The 17,795-nt window shown below is 43.5% G+C and overlaps 1 protein-coding gene across 2 annotated transcripts in view; it reads left to right on the top strand.

Annotated features, from left to right (window-relative positions):
* The first annotated feature begins 10,908 nt into the window (after positions 1 to 10,908).
* Positions 10,909 to 17,795, top strand: part of SART3 (spliceosome associated factor 3, U4/U6 recycling protein) — a 61,713-nt gene continuing 54,826 nt past the window's right edge. For both annotated transcript variants that reach the window (XM_073672308.1, XM_073672299.1), the window contains exon 1: positions 10,909 to 11,169. In XM_073672308.1, coding sequence (XP_073528409.1) covers positions 10,978 to 11,169 — 192 coding nt within the window. In that variant the 5' untranslated portion in view covers positions 10,909 to 10,977. The remainder of the gene's footprint in view (positions 11,170 to 17,795) is intronic.

Below are 17,795 nucleotides of genomic sequence, written 5' to 3'. Positions count from 1 at the left end.
TGTGGTGCAACGTGACGTTGGTGGATGGAACGAGACATGATGTCCCAGATGTGCTCAATCGGATTCAGGTCTGGGGAACTGGTGGGCCAGGACATAGCTTCAATGCCTTCATCTTGCAGGAACTGCTGACACACTCCAGCCACATGAGGTCTGGCATTGTCCTGTCTTAGGAGGAACCCAGGGTCAACCGCACCAGCATATGGTCTCACAAGGGGTCTGAGGATCTCATCTCGGTACCTAATGGCAGTCAGGCTACCTCTTGCGAGCACATGGAGGGCTGTGCTGCCCTCCAAAGAAATGCCACCCAACACCATTACTGACCCACTGCCAAACCGGTCATGCTGAAGGATGCTGCAGGCAGCAGATCGCTCTCCATGGGGTCTCCAGACTCTGTCACGTCTGTCACATGTGCTCAGTGTGAACCTGCTTTCATCTGTGACGAGCACAGGGCACCAGTGGCGACTTTGCCAATCCTGGTGTTCTGTAGTAAATGCCAAGCGTCCTGCATGGTGTTGGGCTGTGAGCACAACCCCCATCTGTGGACGTTGGGCCCTCATACCACCCTCATGGAGTTAGTTTCTAACCGTTTGCAGACACATGCACATTTGTGGCCTGCTGGAGGTCATTTTGCAGGGCTCTGGCAGTGCTCCTCCTGTTCTTCCTTGCACAAAGGCGGAGGTAGCGGTCCTACTGCTGGGTTGTTGCCCTCCTACGGCCCCCTCCACGTCTCCTGGTGTACTGGCCTGTCTAATGGTGGCGCCTCCAGCCTCTGGACACTACGCTAACAGACACAGTAAACCTTCTTGCCACAGCTCGCATTGATGTGCCATCCTGGATGAGCTGCACTGCCTGAGCAACTTCTGTGGGTTGTAGAGTCCGTCTCATGCTACCATGAGTGTGAAACCACAACCAACATTCAAAAGTGACCAAAACATCAGCCAGAAAGCATTAGTACTGAGATGTGGTCTGTGGTCCTCACCTGCAGAACCACTCCTTTATTGAGGGTGTCTTGATAATTGCCAATAATTTCCATCTATTGTCTATTCCATTTGCACAACAGCATGTGAAATTGATTGTCAATCAGTGTTGCTTCCTAAGTGGACAGTTTGATTTCACATAAGTTTGATTTACTTGGAGTTATATTCTGTTGTTTAAGTGTTCCCTTTATTTTTTTGAGCAGTGTATATAGATTTATTTTCATCTGATGAGGTTCCCATTTACCCACAATTAGGGGGCGCCACCGTAGTTGTAATCATGGTTACCTGATTAGGGGCCCACTCAGAAGTTTCGCCCCCCCGAGCTGATCCCCTAGCTACGCCTCTGGGGAACCCAGAACGGACATGGCTATCCTCAGGGACATGGAGGGGGATTTCAATGCCTGTGATACTTGGCCAACAATCTTTTCTATTTTTCCTTCAGGAAGGCGACATTCCTGTGGTTTGGAGTCCAATATGAGTCTGAGGAACTCCTGTATGTTTTTCGGCTCTATTTTTTACTTTAAGTTTAAGAGCAACCCTAAGTCTATTAAGGAAGTCATGGCCCCTTCCAACTGATTTCTGCAGTGCTGGACTGAGTTGCCCCCTATCAAAAAGTAATTTAGATAAGGAATAACCAGGATGTCTTTCTCCCGCAGGTATGCCATTACTTCTGCAACCAGTTTGATAAACACCCGAGGAGCTATTGCAAGTCCGAATGGAAGGGCTTTTTACTGAAAGTGCCCGATCACTGAGCATCCCATTTATGGAAACTGCTACCCTGAGGAACTTGTGATGATCCTTGTGTTATATATGAATATGATAATACGCGTCCTTCAGGTCTAAGACTGTCATACAGCAATCTGGGAAGAGAATTTTTACAGTCGTCTTTATTGATTCCATTTTGAAAGTCTGAATTGTCAGGAATTTGTTCATCCTTTTCAGGTTGATGATAGTCCTGAAAGCTCCATCCAGCTTTTTTTTTACCAGAACTTCGGACTCTACGTCCAATTGTTCCTCTGGTGAAGTCCACAGGGGAGTCATAGAGGAGTTTGGATGGGGAACTGTTTGAAATTCCATTTTTAGGCCTGTCTTTATTAAGCCGAGGATCCAGGAGCTGATGGAAATCCTTTCCCAGGCAGGGAGGATGAGGGATAGTCCCCCCCACCTGGGGAAAGACATCACTGGGAGGGCTTTTTATTGTCATGGGAGGGGGCTCCGAATAGAAAGCCACTACCTTTCTTCTTTCTATCCTCCCACTTGTCCTGATCTCTGGGGGTCTCCTCCGGGTAAATCTCCTGCTCCGAAAAGACTTCTTATAAGATGGGATAAAGAGGTTGGGGAATCCATTCTTACTATCGCCTGCCTTCTCAACAATATAATGTAATGCTTGCCCAAACAAAAATTCACCCTCACAGGGAATAGAGCACAATTTAGATTTTGTTTGAAGATCCCCATGCCAACATTTTAGCCAGAGGGCCCTACGAGCCGCATTAAAAAAAGCCGCCGGCCTGGCTGCCAGTCTAACCGAATCGACAGAAGCATCAGCAAGGAATACAGCTGCCCCCCTGCATTAAAGAAAAGGTGTCTAACACATTGTCCCCAGATACCTTGTCCTGGAGTTTTTTCTCTAAATGATCTTGCCGTGCAGGTTGCTGCTACAGCTGGCTTCAGATCCCCGCCCGAGCTTCCCAGGAACTCTTAAGGAAGGCATGCGCCTTTTTATCTAGGGGATCTTTCAATACCCCCATGTCCTCAAAGGGTAGGGCAAACTTTTTAGAGACTTTAGCTATCGTTACATCTAATTTTGGAGCTTTGTCCTAGGATGATGAGGATGAATCTTCAAAGGGATACTTCCTTTTCAAAGAAGGGAGAGAGGGATTTAGTCTCTGCTTTGCTGAGTAGACCTGCTGCTTCTTCCACCTGAATGTCCGCTGCCATGCTCAATGCCGCAAAGTCGTCTCGGAATCTTCATGCTGCTGTACCTTTTGCTGATGCCGCTGTTTCTGCTGTTCTTCTGGCTCCTTAGATTCCTCCATTATGCCTGAAGGGATCGCAAGAAGGTGGACTGAACGCCATCTTGGTGTTTCAACCACCTTTTAACAGCGAAACCAGCCCCCAGCGTGTCCCTCCCAGCGCTTCCATCGCCGGAAACTACTGACGGTCACGTGACCCCAGTGCCCAGGTCTTCGGCGCACCCCCTCACGTGCTCAGAACGGGACTTACGGAAGTTGGCAACCCATAAGTGTGGTGTCGCACTCCTTCGCTCACCCATGATGGCCCCTTGGACCTATGCCCTGTTTCTGGATCCTGCAGCAGCTGAGGTATGGGGCATCCCCACTGCCTGGATCGCCTGGAAAAACATCCTGACTTCCATCTTCTGTCTTTAGGTACACCCTCTGAAGGTTCACTCGTCAAGGACAGAAAACCAACTGATGCAAGGCAGAGGTACCGCCCTTTTATTATGTAGGTTTTCTGTCCTTGTGGGGGGTGCATCCCCTCTCTCCGTGGTGTTGTCATGGGCTAGAGAGAAAATAATTACATTTTTACCACAAAAATTTAGTTTTATCCCCAGATTTTACATTTTCACATGGGAAAATTTGTCACAATTTCTGCTGAATGTGGCAATACCCCATAAATGGCTGTACAGTAATGCTTAGCTGCACGACGAGACTCGGGAGGAACAGAGCGCTATTTGCCTCTTGGAGCTCAAATTTTCCTAGAATAGTTTGTGGACTCCACATACAGAGCCCCTAAGTGCTAGAAGAGCAGAATCCCCCTCTAGTGACCTCATTTTGAAAATTATACTTCTGCCAAATACAGATAGGTCCATATATATTTGGACAGAGTCAACATTTTTCTAATTTTGGTTCTAGACATTACCACAATGAATTTTAAACAAAACAATTCAGATGCAGTTGAAGTTCACACTTTCAGCTTTCATTTGAGGGTATCCACATTAAAATTGGATGAAGGGTTTAAGAGTTTCAGCTCCTTAACATGTGCCACCCTGTTTTTAAAGGGACCAAAAGTAATTGGACAGATTAAATAATTGTAAATAAAATGTTCATTTCTAGTACTTGGTTGAAAACCCTTTGTTGGCAATGACTGCCTGAAGTTTTGAACTCATGGACATCACCAGACGCTGTGTTTCCTCCTTTTTGATGCTCTGCCAGGACTTCACTGCCGTGGTTTTCAGTTGCTGTTTGTTTGTGTGCCTTTCTGTCTGAAGTTTAGTCATTAACAAGTGAAATGCATGCTCAATTGGGTTGAGATCAGATGACTGACTTGGCCATTCAAGAATATTCCACTTCTTTGCTTTAATAAACTCCTGGGTTGCTTTGGCTTTATGTTTTGGGTCATTGTCCATCTGTAGTATGAAACGACGACCAATCAGTTTGGCTGCATTTGGCTGGATCTGAGCACACAGTAAGGCTCTGAATACATCAGAATTCATTTGGCTGCTTCTGTCCTGTGTCACATCAATAAACACTAGTGACCCAGTGCCACTGGCAGCCATGCATGCCCAAGCCATCACACTGCCTCCGCCGTGTTTTACAGATGATGTGGTATGCTTTGGATCATGAGCTGTACCACACCTTCGCCATACTTTTCTCTTTCCATCATTCTGGTAGAGGTTGATCTTGGTTTCATCTGTCCAAAGAATGTTCTTCCAGAACTGTGCTGGCTTTTTTAGATGTTTTTTAGCAAAGTCCAGTCTAGCCTTTTTATTCTTGATGCTTATGAGTGGCTTGCACCGTGCAGTGAACCCTCTGTATTTACTTTCATGCAGTCTTCTCTTTATGGTAGATTTGGATATTGATACGCCTACCTCCTGGAGAGTGTTGTTCACTTGGTTGGCTGTTGTGAAGGGGTTTCTCTTCACCATGGAGATTATTCTGCGATCATCCACCACTGTTGTCTTCTGTGGGCGCCCAGGTCTTTTTGCATTGATGAGTTCACCAGTGCTTTCTTTCTCAGGATGTACCAACTGTAGATTTTGTAATATTGTAGCAATTTCTTGGATGGTTTTTTTCTGTTTTTGCAGCTTAAGGATGGCTTGTTTCACCTGCATGGAGAGCTCCTTTGACCGCATGTTTTACTTCACAGCAAAACCTTCCAAATGCAAGCACCACACCTCAAATCAACTCCAGGCCTTTTATATCCTTAATTGAGAATGACATAACGAAGGGATTGCCCACACCTGTCCATCAAATAGCCTTGGAGTCAATTGTCCAATTACTTTTGGTCCCTTTAAAAACAGGGTGGCACATGTTAAGGAGCTGAAACTCCTAAACCCTTCATCCAATTTTAATGTGGATACCCTCAAATGAAAGCTGAAAGTCTGAACTTCAACTGCATCTGAATTGTTTTGTTTAAAATTCATTGTGGTAATGTCTAGAACCAAAATTAGAAAAATGTTGTCTCTGTCCAAATATATATGGACCTAACTGTATGTAGATGCTAAATGTGGTTTAGGCACACACTGTGTGGCTCAGAAGGGAGTGGGGCATTTGGATTTGTTAGCGCAGAATTTGCTGGATCTCTATTGAGGGACGAGGAGCCATAGCGCTTTTCCAGAGCCTTTGTGCTACCAGTAAAGTGAAAGCCCCCTATATTTCCGTTAACAGATGACGGCCCTGAATGTGGACTCTTTTTCTGAATTGATTTGAAGCTTTTTTTGGGAACATTTTACATAACATTTGGGATCACATTTATCCTGTTCTCTACGATGAGCACTTAAATCGGGGTTTCCATCTAAGGCTATGTGTACACGGTGCGTTTACGCGGTGTGGAAATGGGCCAAAATTGCTAGGTAATCCGTGTGCCAGCTAATGCAATGACAATCCTGAAGTGCTGTGCACATGATCAGGAATTTTCTTTTTTTAAATCTGCAGCATGTCAATTCTTTGTGCGTTTTTGCAGCATTTTTCACCGATTGACTTCAATTGAGTCACTCAAATCGGCAGCAAAAACGCAGATATAAAAATATTTTCGGATTTGCTGTGGATGTTTGCTGCATATTTGACTAACTCAATTCAAGTCAATGAGTCAAAAACGCGACAAAAACGCACAAAGAATTGCCAGCGCTAGACTACTCTTCCCATCATCCTACGGCCGCTCCCACTGACAATAGTGAGAGCAGGCGCAGCTGAGGGCAGAAGTAGTCTCCTCAGCCAGCACCTGTGCACAGTGTAAAAAAATCAATTAAAATAAAAACACTTTATATTCACCTATCCGACGTCATCCCAATGTCCCATGCGATCTGATCACCCGGCAGCACTCTATACACTGACAGGAGCGCGATCGCTGCGTCCAAAATGCTGTGTTCTATTGAACGCAGGTAAATCCGCATGTATTCACTGAACCATGTGGATTTACCGCATTCAATACATTCTAGTGGTCAAATTTCTGTTACGGAGACTAGCCACTCCTCAAGTGAATTTGACATGCTGCGATACTGAGAGACGCATCGCATGTCAGTGTCCGCAGGTGATCCGCAGCCTCAGATGCACGCATAGTGGACATGGGATTTCTAGAAATCCCATCCACTATGCTTTAACATCTGGCCACTACAGGTTTAATGCTGCAGTAATACTCAACGGCTCCTGATCGTGGGCACATACTCAAACTCAGCTGCAGCATGTCAATTTCTGTTGCGGACACACTAGTCTGCGCTGCAGATTTTGACCAATTGAAATGTCATTACATGCAGTGGATCCGTATGTGCTGACAAAACAAGTGCGGCATTAGAACAGAGTTTTGGATGCAGCGAAAATACGCTGCGTCCAAAGCGCTGCTAGTTGCTGATTGTGGGGACGTAGCGGCTAATGAAACAGCTGTGAGCCAGGGAACATGGTGGGCTAATGGCCCTTTCCTATGCTATAAATAGCAGCTCTCAGCTGCCCCAGAAATGACATGAATGGGAATTAGGGCTAATGGGATTAGGTGTCTGACACCAAGCCCTTTGTTTAGTGATGAAGAGGTGTTAAATACACACACACTGAGAGTAAAACACTTTATTTGAAATAAAGCAGACATTCTTTAATCATTTAAATTAACCAGTATAGTCACCCCAGGTCCGACAGTAATCCAAGGGTTAAAGCGACATCCCATGTTTCTTTTTTAAATATCCTTATTTAGCTCCAAAAAGCATTGCTGTACAACGCACCAAAATTGTGGCAAAAAGAGCGTTTTTCCTGCCAAGAGATGCAGAAACCTTGCAGAAATTTCTGCAATCAAATCCTAAATGTGCGTACATAGCCTAAACCTCTGAATGACATGATTCAGATGAAACCCCCAAGGGATTCATGAGGCAGCAGAAGTGCACAAAACTGTGGCCAACCGCGCTTTCATACACACAAACACACACACACACACACACACACACACACACACACACACACACACTGACGGTCATTAGCTCCCAACCGTCCCATGTCCCTTCACGGCTCAGCTGTTCTCCCGGCTCATACTCACGACATCTTCGTAGCTCCTCCCTGTGAAGTGCATAAATTAAATTAAAATTATTCACCTCACTCTCTATCAGTTCAGCAGGCAGCAGCTCTATCAATGAGCCATAGCTCATAATGGGAGACATAGGAGGGTTTGGTAATCTTAACCTCTATATCAGGCAGTGACTCCAGATGAACAGAATACAAGTACATTGCTAACAGCAGTTTATATCTTTGTATTTGTATTTTGAGGTGAAAAAAAAAGTCATATTTTTGTTCCTATAAAAGATTTTTATTATAAGCAATTACAAAATTATTTTTTTTTGTGAAAGCCTCCATGGGGGCTCAAACCCACAGCATCCCAGGCAGGAGCTGAACACACTGAGCTACAAGCTCAGGTGAAATCATGAGAAGAACTTTCCATACTGTTATAGCAGCTCTGCCTGTAAACATTACATAGAGATACATTACACACAGCAGTGGATTTCTATGTATTGTATTCTAGAGAGAGAATAAGAGATTTTTTTATTACTATAAAATTAGAAAAAAAATAATAAAAAACACTTAAAATAGTTATTTTTAATGCACTTTTTAAAAAATAATAAACATCATAAATCAGCAGATAACATGGACATATTTGGTGTCCCTGTAATTGAAACGACCCACACATCACAGTGATCAGCTTATTTATGGGGGTCGGTAAATGGCATAATTGATATTTTTCTCTATTAAACCCATATAAAATGTATTAAAAATGTATTGAAAACATAATGCTCAGGCCATGTTCACACGTAGTGTAAATGATGCTTTTTTCTGCACGTTTTCTGCAGGTGTTCTGATCACACAACACAATAACAATCTTCTCTGATTATTGCGTGTTTGCTGCGTTTCTTTTATGCGTTTTCCCGCTTATTTGATGCGTTTCTGGTGCAGATGTGAATCCACATTTTTCATGCTTTTTTTTATAGTACAGAAAAGCTTTGATTCTGCGCTTAAAATGCAACAGCGTTTTTTCTTCATGCGTTTTTTTTTTTTCAGAAGAAGCCTATAGAGAGAAAATGCACCAGCAGCGTCTTCCGACCACAGAGCGTGGAGATTTCATGAATCACATCCACCTTGCTTGGACATTTAGACCATGTTCACATGTAGAGTAAATGCTCGGTTTTTTCTGTTGTTTGTTTGTACAGAAATTCTGCTCTGCTTAACCGTCGAAGCAAAGTGGATGTTATTTCATGAGAACTGCGCCTTCTGTGGTCTAAGGATGCTAATGAATGGTGCGGTTTTGGTGCTTTTTTTCTCGTCTTTTATTTGGATCAGAAAAAAAAAAAAACAGGTAAAAAACTGCAGAAACTTTATTAAGAATCAAAGCTTTTCTGTACTATAAAAAGCAATTAAAAAACGCGGCTTTACTTCTGCACCAAAAACGCATCAAAAAAGGGGGAAAATACCTAAAAAAAAATGCAGCAATAATTAGAGAAGATTGTTATTCTGTAGTTTGGCGCAAATCCTTCCAAAAACAAAAAACACCGTATTTCTGCAACGTGTGAACACGGCCTTACAGACACCAAAAAGCCGGATGTAGTATAATGACACTACATAAATGAGAAAGCTCTGGCGGCTCCGACTGTGAATGAGACTATGTGCCCACGTTGCGGAAATGAAGCATATTTTTTACGCTTCTCCCTGGCGGGAAAATCGCATGCGGATTTTACATGCGGTTTTCCCGCCAGGTAGAAGCGTATGTGAGACGTCTTTGCAGCGTCTTTGCATGCATTTCCGCATGCAGGTTATCAAGCACTTCTCCAAGTGATTTAAGCATCACTTGGAAAAGTGCTTGACAACTTGTTCACACTATATAAATCCATGCAACTGGCATGGATTTATATAGTGTGACCAAGTAATAGTTAAAAAAAAAGAATCAGAATGGTAAAAAATAAAAAAATAAAGTTTATACTCACCTACCGATGCATTCTGTGCCCCGTCCGGAGTCTTGAGCGGCTCACGCTGTTGTGTGCAGGACCTTCGGTGACGTCAGAGTCATGTGATGGGTCACATGACTCAATGACGTGGCAGGTCCTTCACACACCTCGCGACGGCGGGAAAAACACCGGGAAGACATCAGAAGATAAGTATAAACTTTATTTTATTCTTTTTTTTACAGGTTCTTTGGTAACCAGGTCTGGATGAGAGTCTCCTCTCCTCCAGACTTGGGTACCATCCGCATGCGGAAACGCAAAATTAATGAACATGCTGCGGATTTTTGACCGCAGCATATACGCTGCGGAAAAATCCGCAGCATGGGCATTGACATTGCGGAATGCCATTGGGGACCATGGGGTGCGGATATACATGCGTTTTACAAGCGTTTACACTGCGTAAATTCCGCAGCATATACGCTTGTAATACGCAACGTGGGCACGCAGCCTGAGGGAACAAAAAATAATCCACAACTAGAGATGAGCAGGACGCACAGATGACACCGCGCTGCCCTGGATGATCAAAAGCCGCCGGGGACACCGGAAGGTTAGAGATTCACGGTGTCCTATCCATCCACCAGGCAGCAGTGACCTGGACGCTGGGCTGGAGACCCGGAATCCATCCGCTCATCTCTAGTCCCAACTGTGCCGGATACAGCGGAGACAGTCCTGGATTTGGGTCTAGGCCCTGCAGTCTCGGGAGTCTGCTGAATTTCCCTCAATGCTAGCGCCCCTATGACAACTCCTCCTGCGAGGGGAGAAAGAAATAGTAAATGGCCGTGGATTGGGGTGTGGCCAGGGACATAATTTACCACGACGTGCCACGCATGATGTGTCCCTTTCTGTTCTTCAAAAGTTGGGAAGTATACAGACACACTGTAACCTATAACTAAGTCTCCTTACTCCACACTTCCTATATGTAACTCCCTCTTCCCAGGAGAGCCCTGGAGGAGATCGGGCCAAATAGATATAATAGCAGGTTACAAGGGGCTGCAGAAGCTCCTGTGGGGGAGGGGAGACTGATAAGTCTCCTGCTCCTGCGGCCGTGCTGCCCTATGGTGTCCTCCCCCATCACCCTCTGTTATCATCTGATGTACATGAGTTTCCCCTAGAAGAGGACGGTGGAGGAAGTAGGAGAGACATTTGTAAAATAAAAATATTCCAACTTGAGAGTCCTCTGATATAAATATTCTGCACTATCACCACATGGGGGCAGGAGACCTCCCAAACCACAGCTCTGCGCACACTGCCACAACCAACATGTCCGCCTCTGAGAACGACGTAACGTGCGCTGCAGAGGGCAGTTCTAATTAGGACCCAAAGAACGCCTGGTCCTGCGTCTCCCTGGAGACAAGACTGTCCTTAATGCCTGCATTAAAAATAACATTTTTTGCAGACAATATATAATTACAATACACGTATAGACTCTGCTGCAAGGGTCTCTTGTATATAAGGGGTGTCTTGTCTGTGAATGCACGTCCATTGCTGGTTATTAATAGCGATCCTCTAGACAGGAGTTACCGCTGACACCTGCCCGCCCAGCAACGTTGTGAATTCGCAGTAAAGAGCACGATGGCGGCTGCTGGACGCGGAAAGGAGAAACTAGAAACCCCGGAGCTCGGGGGAGAGGAGGAAGGAGAAGAGGAAATGGAATCAGACGAAGAAGAGCAGGAAGGTGGCTCACCTGAGGGAACCGGACAGTCCTCCTCAGAGGAGGAAGACGAGAGAGAAAATGAAGCAGAAATTCAGAGACTGGAAGAGCAGGTGATTGTGGGGAGCAAGAGGAATCCAGTATATTGGGGTGTCCTGTTTATATGGAGGGTGGGATCCAGTATATCGGGGTATCCTGTATACATGGAGGATGGGATCCAGTATATCGGGGTGTCCTGTATATATGGAGGATGGGATCCAGTATATCGGGGTGTTCTGTATATATGGAGGGTGGGATCCAGTATATCGGGGTGTTCTGTATATATGGAGGGTGGGATCCAGTATATCGGGGTGTCCTGTATATATGGAGGGTGGGATCCAGTATATCGGGGTGTTCTGTATACATGGAGGGTGGGAGACAGTATATCAGGGTGTTCTGTATACATGGAGGGTGGGAGACAGTATATCAGGGTGTTCTGTATATATGGAGGGTGGGAGACAGTATATCAGGGTGTTCTGTATACATGGAGGGTGGGAGCCAGTATATTGGGGTGTTGTGTATATATGGAGGGTGGGATCCAGTATATCGGGGTGTCCTGTATATATGGAGGGTGGGATCCAGTATATCGGGGTGTCCTGTATATATGGAGGGTGGGATCCAGTATATCGGGGTGTCCTGTATATATGGAGGGTGAGAGCCAGTATATCAGGGTGTTCTGTATACATGGAGGGTGGGAGCCAGTATATCGGGGTGTTCTGTATACATGGAGGGTGGGATCCAGTATATCGGGGGTGTTCTGTATATATGGAGGGTGGGATCCAGGGTGTTCTGTATATACACATGTGGTCAAAATTGTTGGTACCCCTCGTTTAATGAAAGAAAAACCCACAATGGTCACAAATAACTTGAATCTGACAAAAGTAGTAATAAATTTAAAATCTATGAAAATGAACAAATGAAAGTCAGACATTGCTTTTCAACCCTGCTTCCACAGAATTTTTAAAAAAATTAAACTCATGAAATAGGCCTGGACAGAAATGATGGTACCCCTGAAAATAATGTGACAAAAGGGACATGTTAAATCCAGTTGTGTCTACAATCTTGTAATCAGTCAGTGGGTCTGTATATAGGGCTACAGATACTCACTGTGCTGTTTATTGACATGGTGTGTACCACACTCAACATGGACCAGAGGAAGCAAAGGAAAGAGTTGTCTCAGGAGATTAGAAAGAAAATTATAGACAAGCATGTTAAAGGTAAAGGTTATAAGACCCTCTCCAAGCAGCTTGATGTTCCTGTGACTGTGACTACAGTTGCACACAATATTCAGAAATTTATGATCCATGGGACTGTAGCCAACCTCCCTGGACGTGGCCGCAGGAGGAAAATTGATGACAAATCAAAGAGACGGATAATACGAATGGTAGCAAAAGAGCCCAGGATAACTTCTAAAGAGATTAAAGGTGAACCTCAAGCTCAAAGAACATCAGTGTCAGATCGCACCATCTGTCGTTGTTTGATCCAAAGTGGACTTCATGGGAGACGACCAAGGAGAACATCATTGTTGAAAAGAAATCCTAAAAAAGCCAGACTGGAATTTGCAAGCTACATGTTGACAAATCACAAAGCTTCTGGGAGAATGTCCCATGGACAGATGAGATTAAAAATGGAAGTTTTTGGCAAGGCACATCAGCTCTGTGTTCACAGACAGAAAAATGAAGCATATCAAGAAAAGAACACTATCCCTACTGTGAAGCATGGAGGAGGCTCTGTTATGTTCTGGGGCTGCTTTGTTGCATCTGGCACAGGTGTCTTGAATCTGTGCAGAGTACAATGAAATCTCAAGACTATCAAGGGATTCTAGAGAGAAATGTGCTGCCCAGTGTCAGAAAGCTTGGTCTCAGTCGCAGATCATGGGTCTTGCAACAGGATAATGACCCAAAACACACAGCTAAAAACACCCAAGAATGGCTAAGAGGAAAACATTGGACTATTCTGAAGTGGCCTTCTATGAGCCCTGACCTAAAGCCTATTGAGCATCTTTGGAAAGAGCTGAAACATGACGTCTGGAAAAGGCAACCTTCAAACATGAGACAACTGGAGCAGTTTGCTCATGAGGAGTGGGCCAAAATACCTGTCGAGAGGTGCAGAAGTCTCATTGACAGTTACAGGAATCGTTTGATTGCAGTGATTGCCTCAAAAGGTTGTTCAACAAAATATTAAGTTAAGAAGAACCATCATTTCTGTCCAGGCCTATTTCATGAGTTTAATTTTCTAAAAAATTCTGTGGAAGCAGGGTTGAAAAGCAACGACTGACTTTCATTTGTTCATTTTCATAGATTTTTAATTTATTACTTTTGTCAGGTTCAAGTTATTTCTGTTACCATTGTGGGTTTTTCTGTCATTAAACGAGGGGTACCAACCATTTTGACCATGTGTGTATGGAGGATGGGATCCAGTATATCAGGGTGTTCTGTATATATGGAGGGTGGGATCCAGTATATCGGGGCGTTCTGCATACATGGAGGGTGGGATCCAGTATATCGGGGCGTTCTGCATACATGGAGGATGGTGTCCTATATTAACAGTAGTCTCACTTGAATATACAGTTGATATTACTAAATGTGTAAATATATACACAGACATGTCCGTGCAGACAATAAGTGGGGGTTAGGTCACTTGTCTTTTTCTGCCACCAGTGTCTGTATGTAATCCAAGACGACTTGATCATGTTGAGATCAGAGGTCTGAGGAGGCCATATCACAAATTCCAGACTCCTTGTTCTACTTCACACAGAAGATGCTTCTTAATGGCATTGGCTGTACGTTGGGGGTCATTGGCCCCAAATTTATTCTGAAGGACAATCAGACGCCTCCCTGATGATATTAAATGATGGATAAGTATTTTCATGTATTTCTCAGCATTGTGGACACCATTTATCCTGACCAATTCGCCAACTCCATCTAGTGAAATGCAGCCACATACTTGCAGGGAACCTCCCCCATGTCCACTGTTACCCGCAGACACTCATTGTACCGCACTTCAGGCTTTCAGTAGCTTTCTATTATAGCCAAATATTTCACCTTTTGACTCATCGGTGCAAGGCACAATGCTGCCATTTTTCTGCACCCCTGTTCCTATGTTTTTGTGCAAAATTGAGTCCCTTGGCCTTGTTTCCATGTTGAAGGCATGATTTTTTTAGCTCTAATTTTTCCATGAAGACCCCCTTCTTGCCAAACAGTAGTTGGGTGTAGCTGGGTCCCATTGGTTCCTTCCAATTCTGAGCTGCTGGCATTGTTAGACTTGTTCTTATTTAGAAGGGAAGTAAGCATAATGTGTCTTTCTTTTACTGAACTAAGTTTTCTTGACTGAACACTGACTGCATCTACAGTCCTCAAAATTGCCCTCAATGCTGAGAAATACAGGCAGGGTCTAACAGGTGATCTGCTTATGTAATCTGACAGGTCTCATGCATTGCAGTGCTGGTAAAAAACTTTGCTTTTTCATCTTACAGCTGGAAAAAAAGTGGAATAAAACGGGATTAAAATGACATCAGCGGAGAAATAAAAAAAAGTTATAGCTCTCAGGATCTAGTGATGCAAAAACAATTTTTTCTATGAAATTGTTTTTATTGTGTAGACGCAGAAAACAAACAAAAAAAAAATGATATAAAGGTGGTATCACTTTTACCACATGGTGAACGGCATAAAAACAAAAACAATTCCTGAATTGCTAGTTTATGCCTCCTAAAAAAAAATTGGAATAGAAAGTGATCAAACAATGTTATATGCCCTAAAATGGTACCAATAAAAACACCAACTCGTCCAGCAAAAAACAAGCCGTCACATGACTTTCGTCAGAAATATAGGAAAATTATAGCTCTGAAAATATGGCGATGCAAAAACTTGTTTTTGTAAAAAAAAAAAAAAAAAAACACAACTTAAGTGTTTGATAGCAGCCAAACATAAAAACCCGATATAAATCTGGTATCGCTGTAATTGCACCGACTTGAAGAATAAAGTCGGCTAATCACTTATATCGTGCGAGAGACGGCGTAAAAATTAAATCTAATTCCTCATCTGCTGTTGATTTGTTTGCTGATCGCAGTAAGGTTCGGCTCACATTTATCCTGCGCTCTACACTGAGCGCTTACACCGGGTTTCCCCGTAAATCTCTGAAATACATGATTCAGACACAACCCCCGACAGAAGATTCCCTGTAATGAGGCAGGTGGAGGCACTGTGACTGTGCCCGTCTTTTTAGGCGTGCATAAAAGCGCAATCAGCCACAGTTTTGTGCATCTCTTAAAAGCCGGATACCGCCGAACAGAAGCTATTCAGAGTCCAGAGTAACATGGCTGCCTCACTATTGAATGGATCCCTCGGGGGTTTAATCCGAATCACGTATTTTGTAGATTTGGATGGAAACTCCTATGTAAGTGCTCAGCATAGAGCACAGAATAAATGTGTACTGATCCAAAATCTTCTGTACCTCAAAATTAAACAATAAAAGCTTCTACTCAACCCACAAAAAACAAGTCCCCACTCAGGTTCGTCATCTGTTAACAGTAATATAGGGGACTTCCATGTTACTGCTAGCACAAAGGCTCTAGAAAAGTAACGTGGCTCCCACCAAAAGAAAAATACGGCAAAATTTGTGCTCCCAAATCCAAATACTACCTCCTTCTGAGTCCCACAGTTTGCCTGAACCACAGTTAGTGTCCACATGTTTGGCATTAACATAGTGAGCAGGGCCCACTTAATTTATGAAATGCATATCTCCAGAAGCACGAGCTGGGCACAATGCATGGGCACTACAATGGCAGATTTGCATTTTCACTCTGCAACATTCATTGCTGCTCGTTTCTGGAAGACACCCATAGAGTCAAAATTGTCAGTAAACCCGTTCCACAAAAATTTGTTCTCCAAGGGTTAAAAAGTGCTCCGTCCCTCCTGAGTCTCGCCGTGTGGCTAAGCAGTATTGTACAGCTACATTTGGGGTATTGCCTCATTCACGAGAAATTGTGTAACAAATTATGTCGTAATTTTTACCTGTTTCCCCTTGTGAAAATGTAAAATCTGGTCTAGAATAACATTATAGTGCTAAAAATTAAATTTTTCTTCTTCTTTTCGCTCAATAGTATAAAACTTTGTGAAACACGTGTGGTGTCAAAATGCTCACTGCACCCCTAGATGAATTCATTAACAAGTGTAGTTTGTAAAATAGGGTGTAGGTACCTCAGGGGGCTCTGCGACCGCAACATGTTGTCTACTGTCTATTCCAGACAGTTTTCCATTCCAGACAGTTTTCCACTCCAGAAGTCAAGCGGTGCTCCTTTCCTTCGAGCCCTGCTGTGCGCCCAAACAGTAGTTTTCCATGTCCTATGGGGTATCGGCCTACTAAAGAGAAGTTGGACAACAAATTGTATGGTCCATTTACCCTTGTGAAAATGCAAATTTGAGACTAAAGCGACATTTTTGTGGGAAAAAGTAAAATTTCTATTTTTTGTTCCTATGATATATAGCACAGACCAAAAGTTTGGACACGCCTTCTTATTTAAAGATTTTTCTGTATTTTCATGACTTTGAAAATTGTACATTCACACGGAAGGCATCAAAACTATGAATTAACACATGTGGAATTACTTAACAAAAAAGTGTGAAACAACTGAAAATATGTTATATTCTAGGTTCTTCAAAGTAGCCACCTTTTGCTTTGGTGACTGCTTTGCACACTCTTGGCATTCTCTTGATGAGCTTCAAGAGGTAGTCACCGGAAATGGTTTTCACTTCACAGGTGTGCCCTGTCAGGTTTAATAAGTGGGATTTCTTGCCTTATAAATGGGGTTGGGACCATCAGTTGTGTTGTGCAGAACTCTGGTGGATACACAGCTGATAGTCCTACTGAATAGACTGTTAGAATTTGTATTATGGCAAGAAAAAAGCAGCTAACTAAATAAAAACGAGTGGCCATCATTACTTTAAGAAATGAAGGTCAGTCAGTCCGAAAAATTGGGCAAACTTTGAATGTGTCCCCAAGTGCAGTTGCAAAAACCATCAAGCGCTACAAAGAAACTGGCTCACATAAGGACCGCCCCAGGAAAGGAAGACCAAGAGTCACCTCTGCTTCTGAGGATAAGTTTATCCGAGTCACCAGCCTCAGAAATTGCAGGTTAACAGCAGCTCAGATTTGAGACCAGGTCAATGCCACACAGAGTTGTAGCAGGAGACACATCTCTACAACAACTGTTAAGATGAGACTTTGTGCAGCAGCCCTTCATGGCTATTCTACGGATAGAGCATCAATGTCAAAGTAGTGGAGTAGTGGACAACCCCTTTAACGTACAAAGTCATACCACAGAAAATGGTTAATAAATAACATTTTACTTATGTCTGCTTTACCTCAGCAATATCTGAAAAATGTTCTTTTATTTTGTTAGGATGTTAGAAGCTATAAAATTGTTTGAGTAAGTTTTAGCTTTTTCAAGGAAATTTACAAAACTTATTTTTTTAGGGATTTATTCAGTTTTGAAATGACCCATATATTGGAAAACCTCCAAAAGTGATAACTGTGACAGTCAACTCTCGCGGACAAGCAGAGAGTCAGGGAGTCCATGTTCAAAAGCTAGGAGGGTACGTCCTAAACAGAGGGAAGAGACAAAGGCGTAGTAAAGAAAGGGTGGTCCGAGGTCAGAGTACCAGGAGGAAAGCGGATGAGAGCAAAGGGTGTAGGCAAAACG

This window comes from Phyllobates terribilis, unplaced genomic scaffold (genome assembly GCF_046119375.1).
Source record: "Phyllobates terribilis strain yellow unplaced genomic scaffold, ASM4611937v1 Scaffold_1__5_contigs__length_1240528914, whole genome shotgun sequence".
Taxonomy (NCBI): Eukaryota; Metazoa; Chordata; class Amphibia; order Anura; family Dendrobatidae; genus Phyllobates; species Phyllobates terribilis.
The sequence above is the reverse complement of the archived record's forward strand: the minus strand, read 5'-3'. Positions and strand labels throughout refer to the sequence as shown.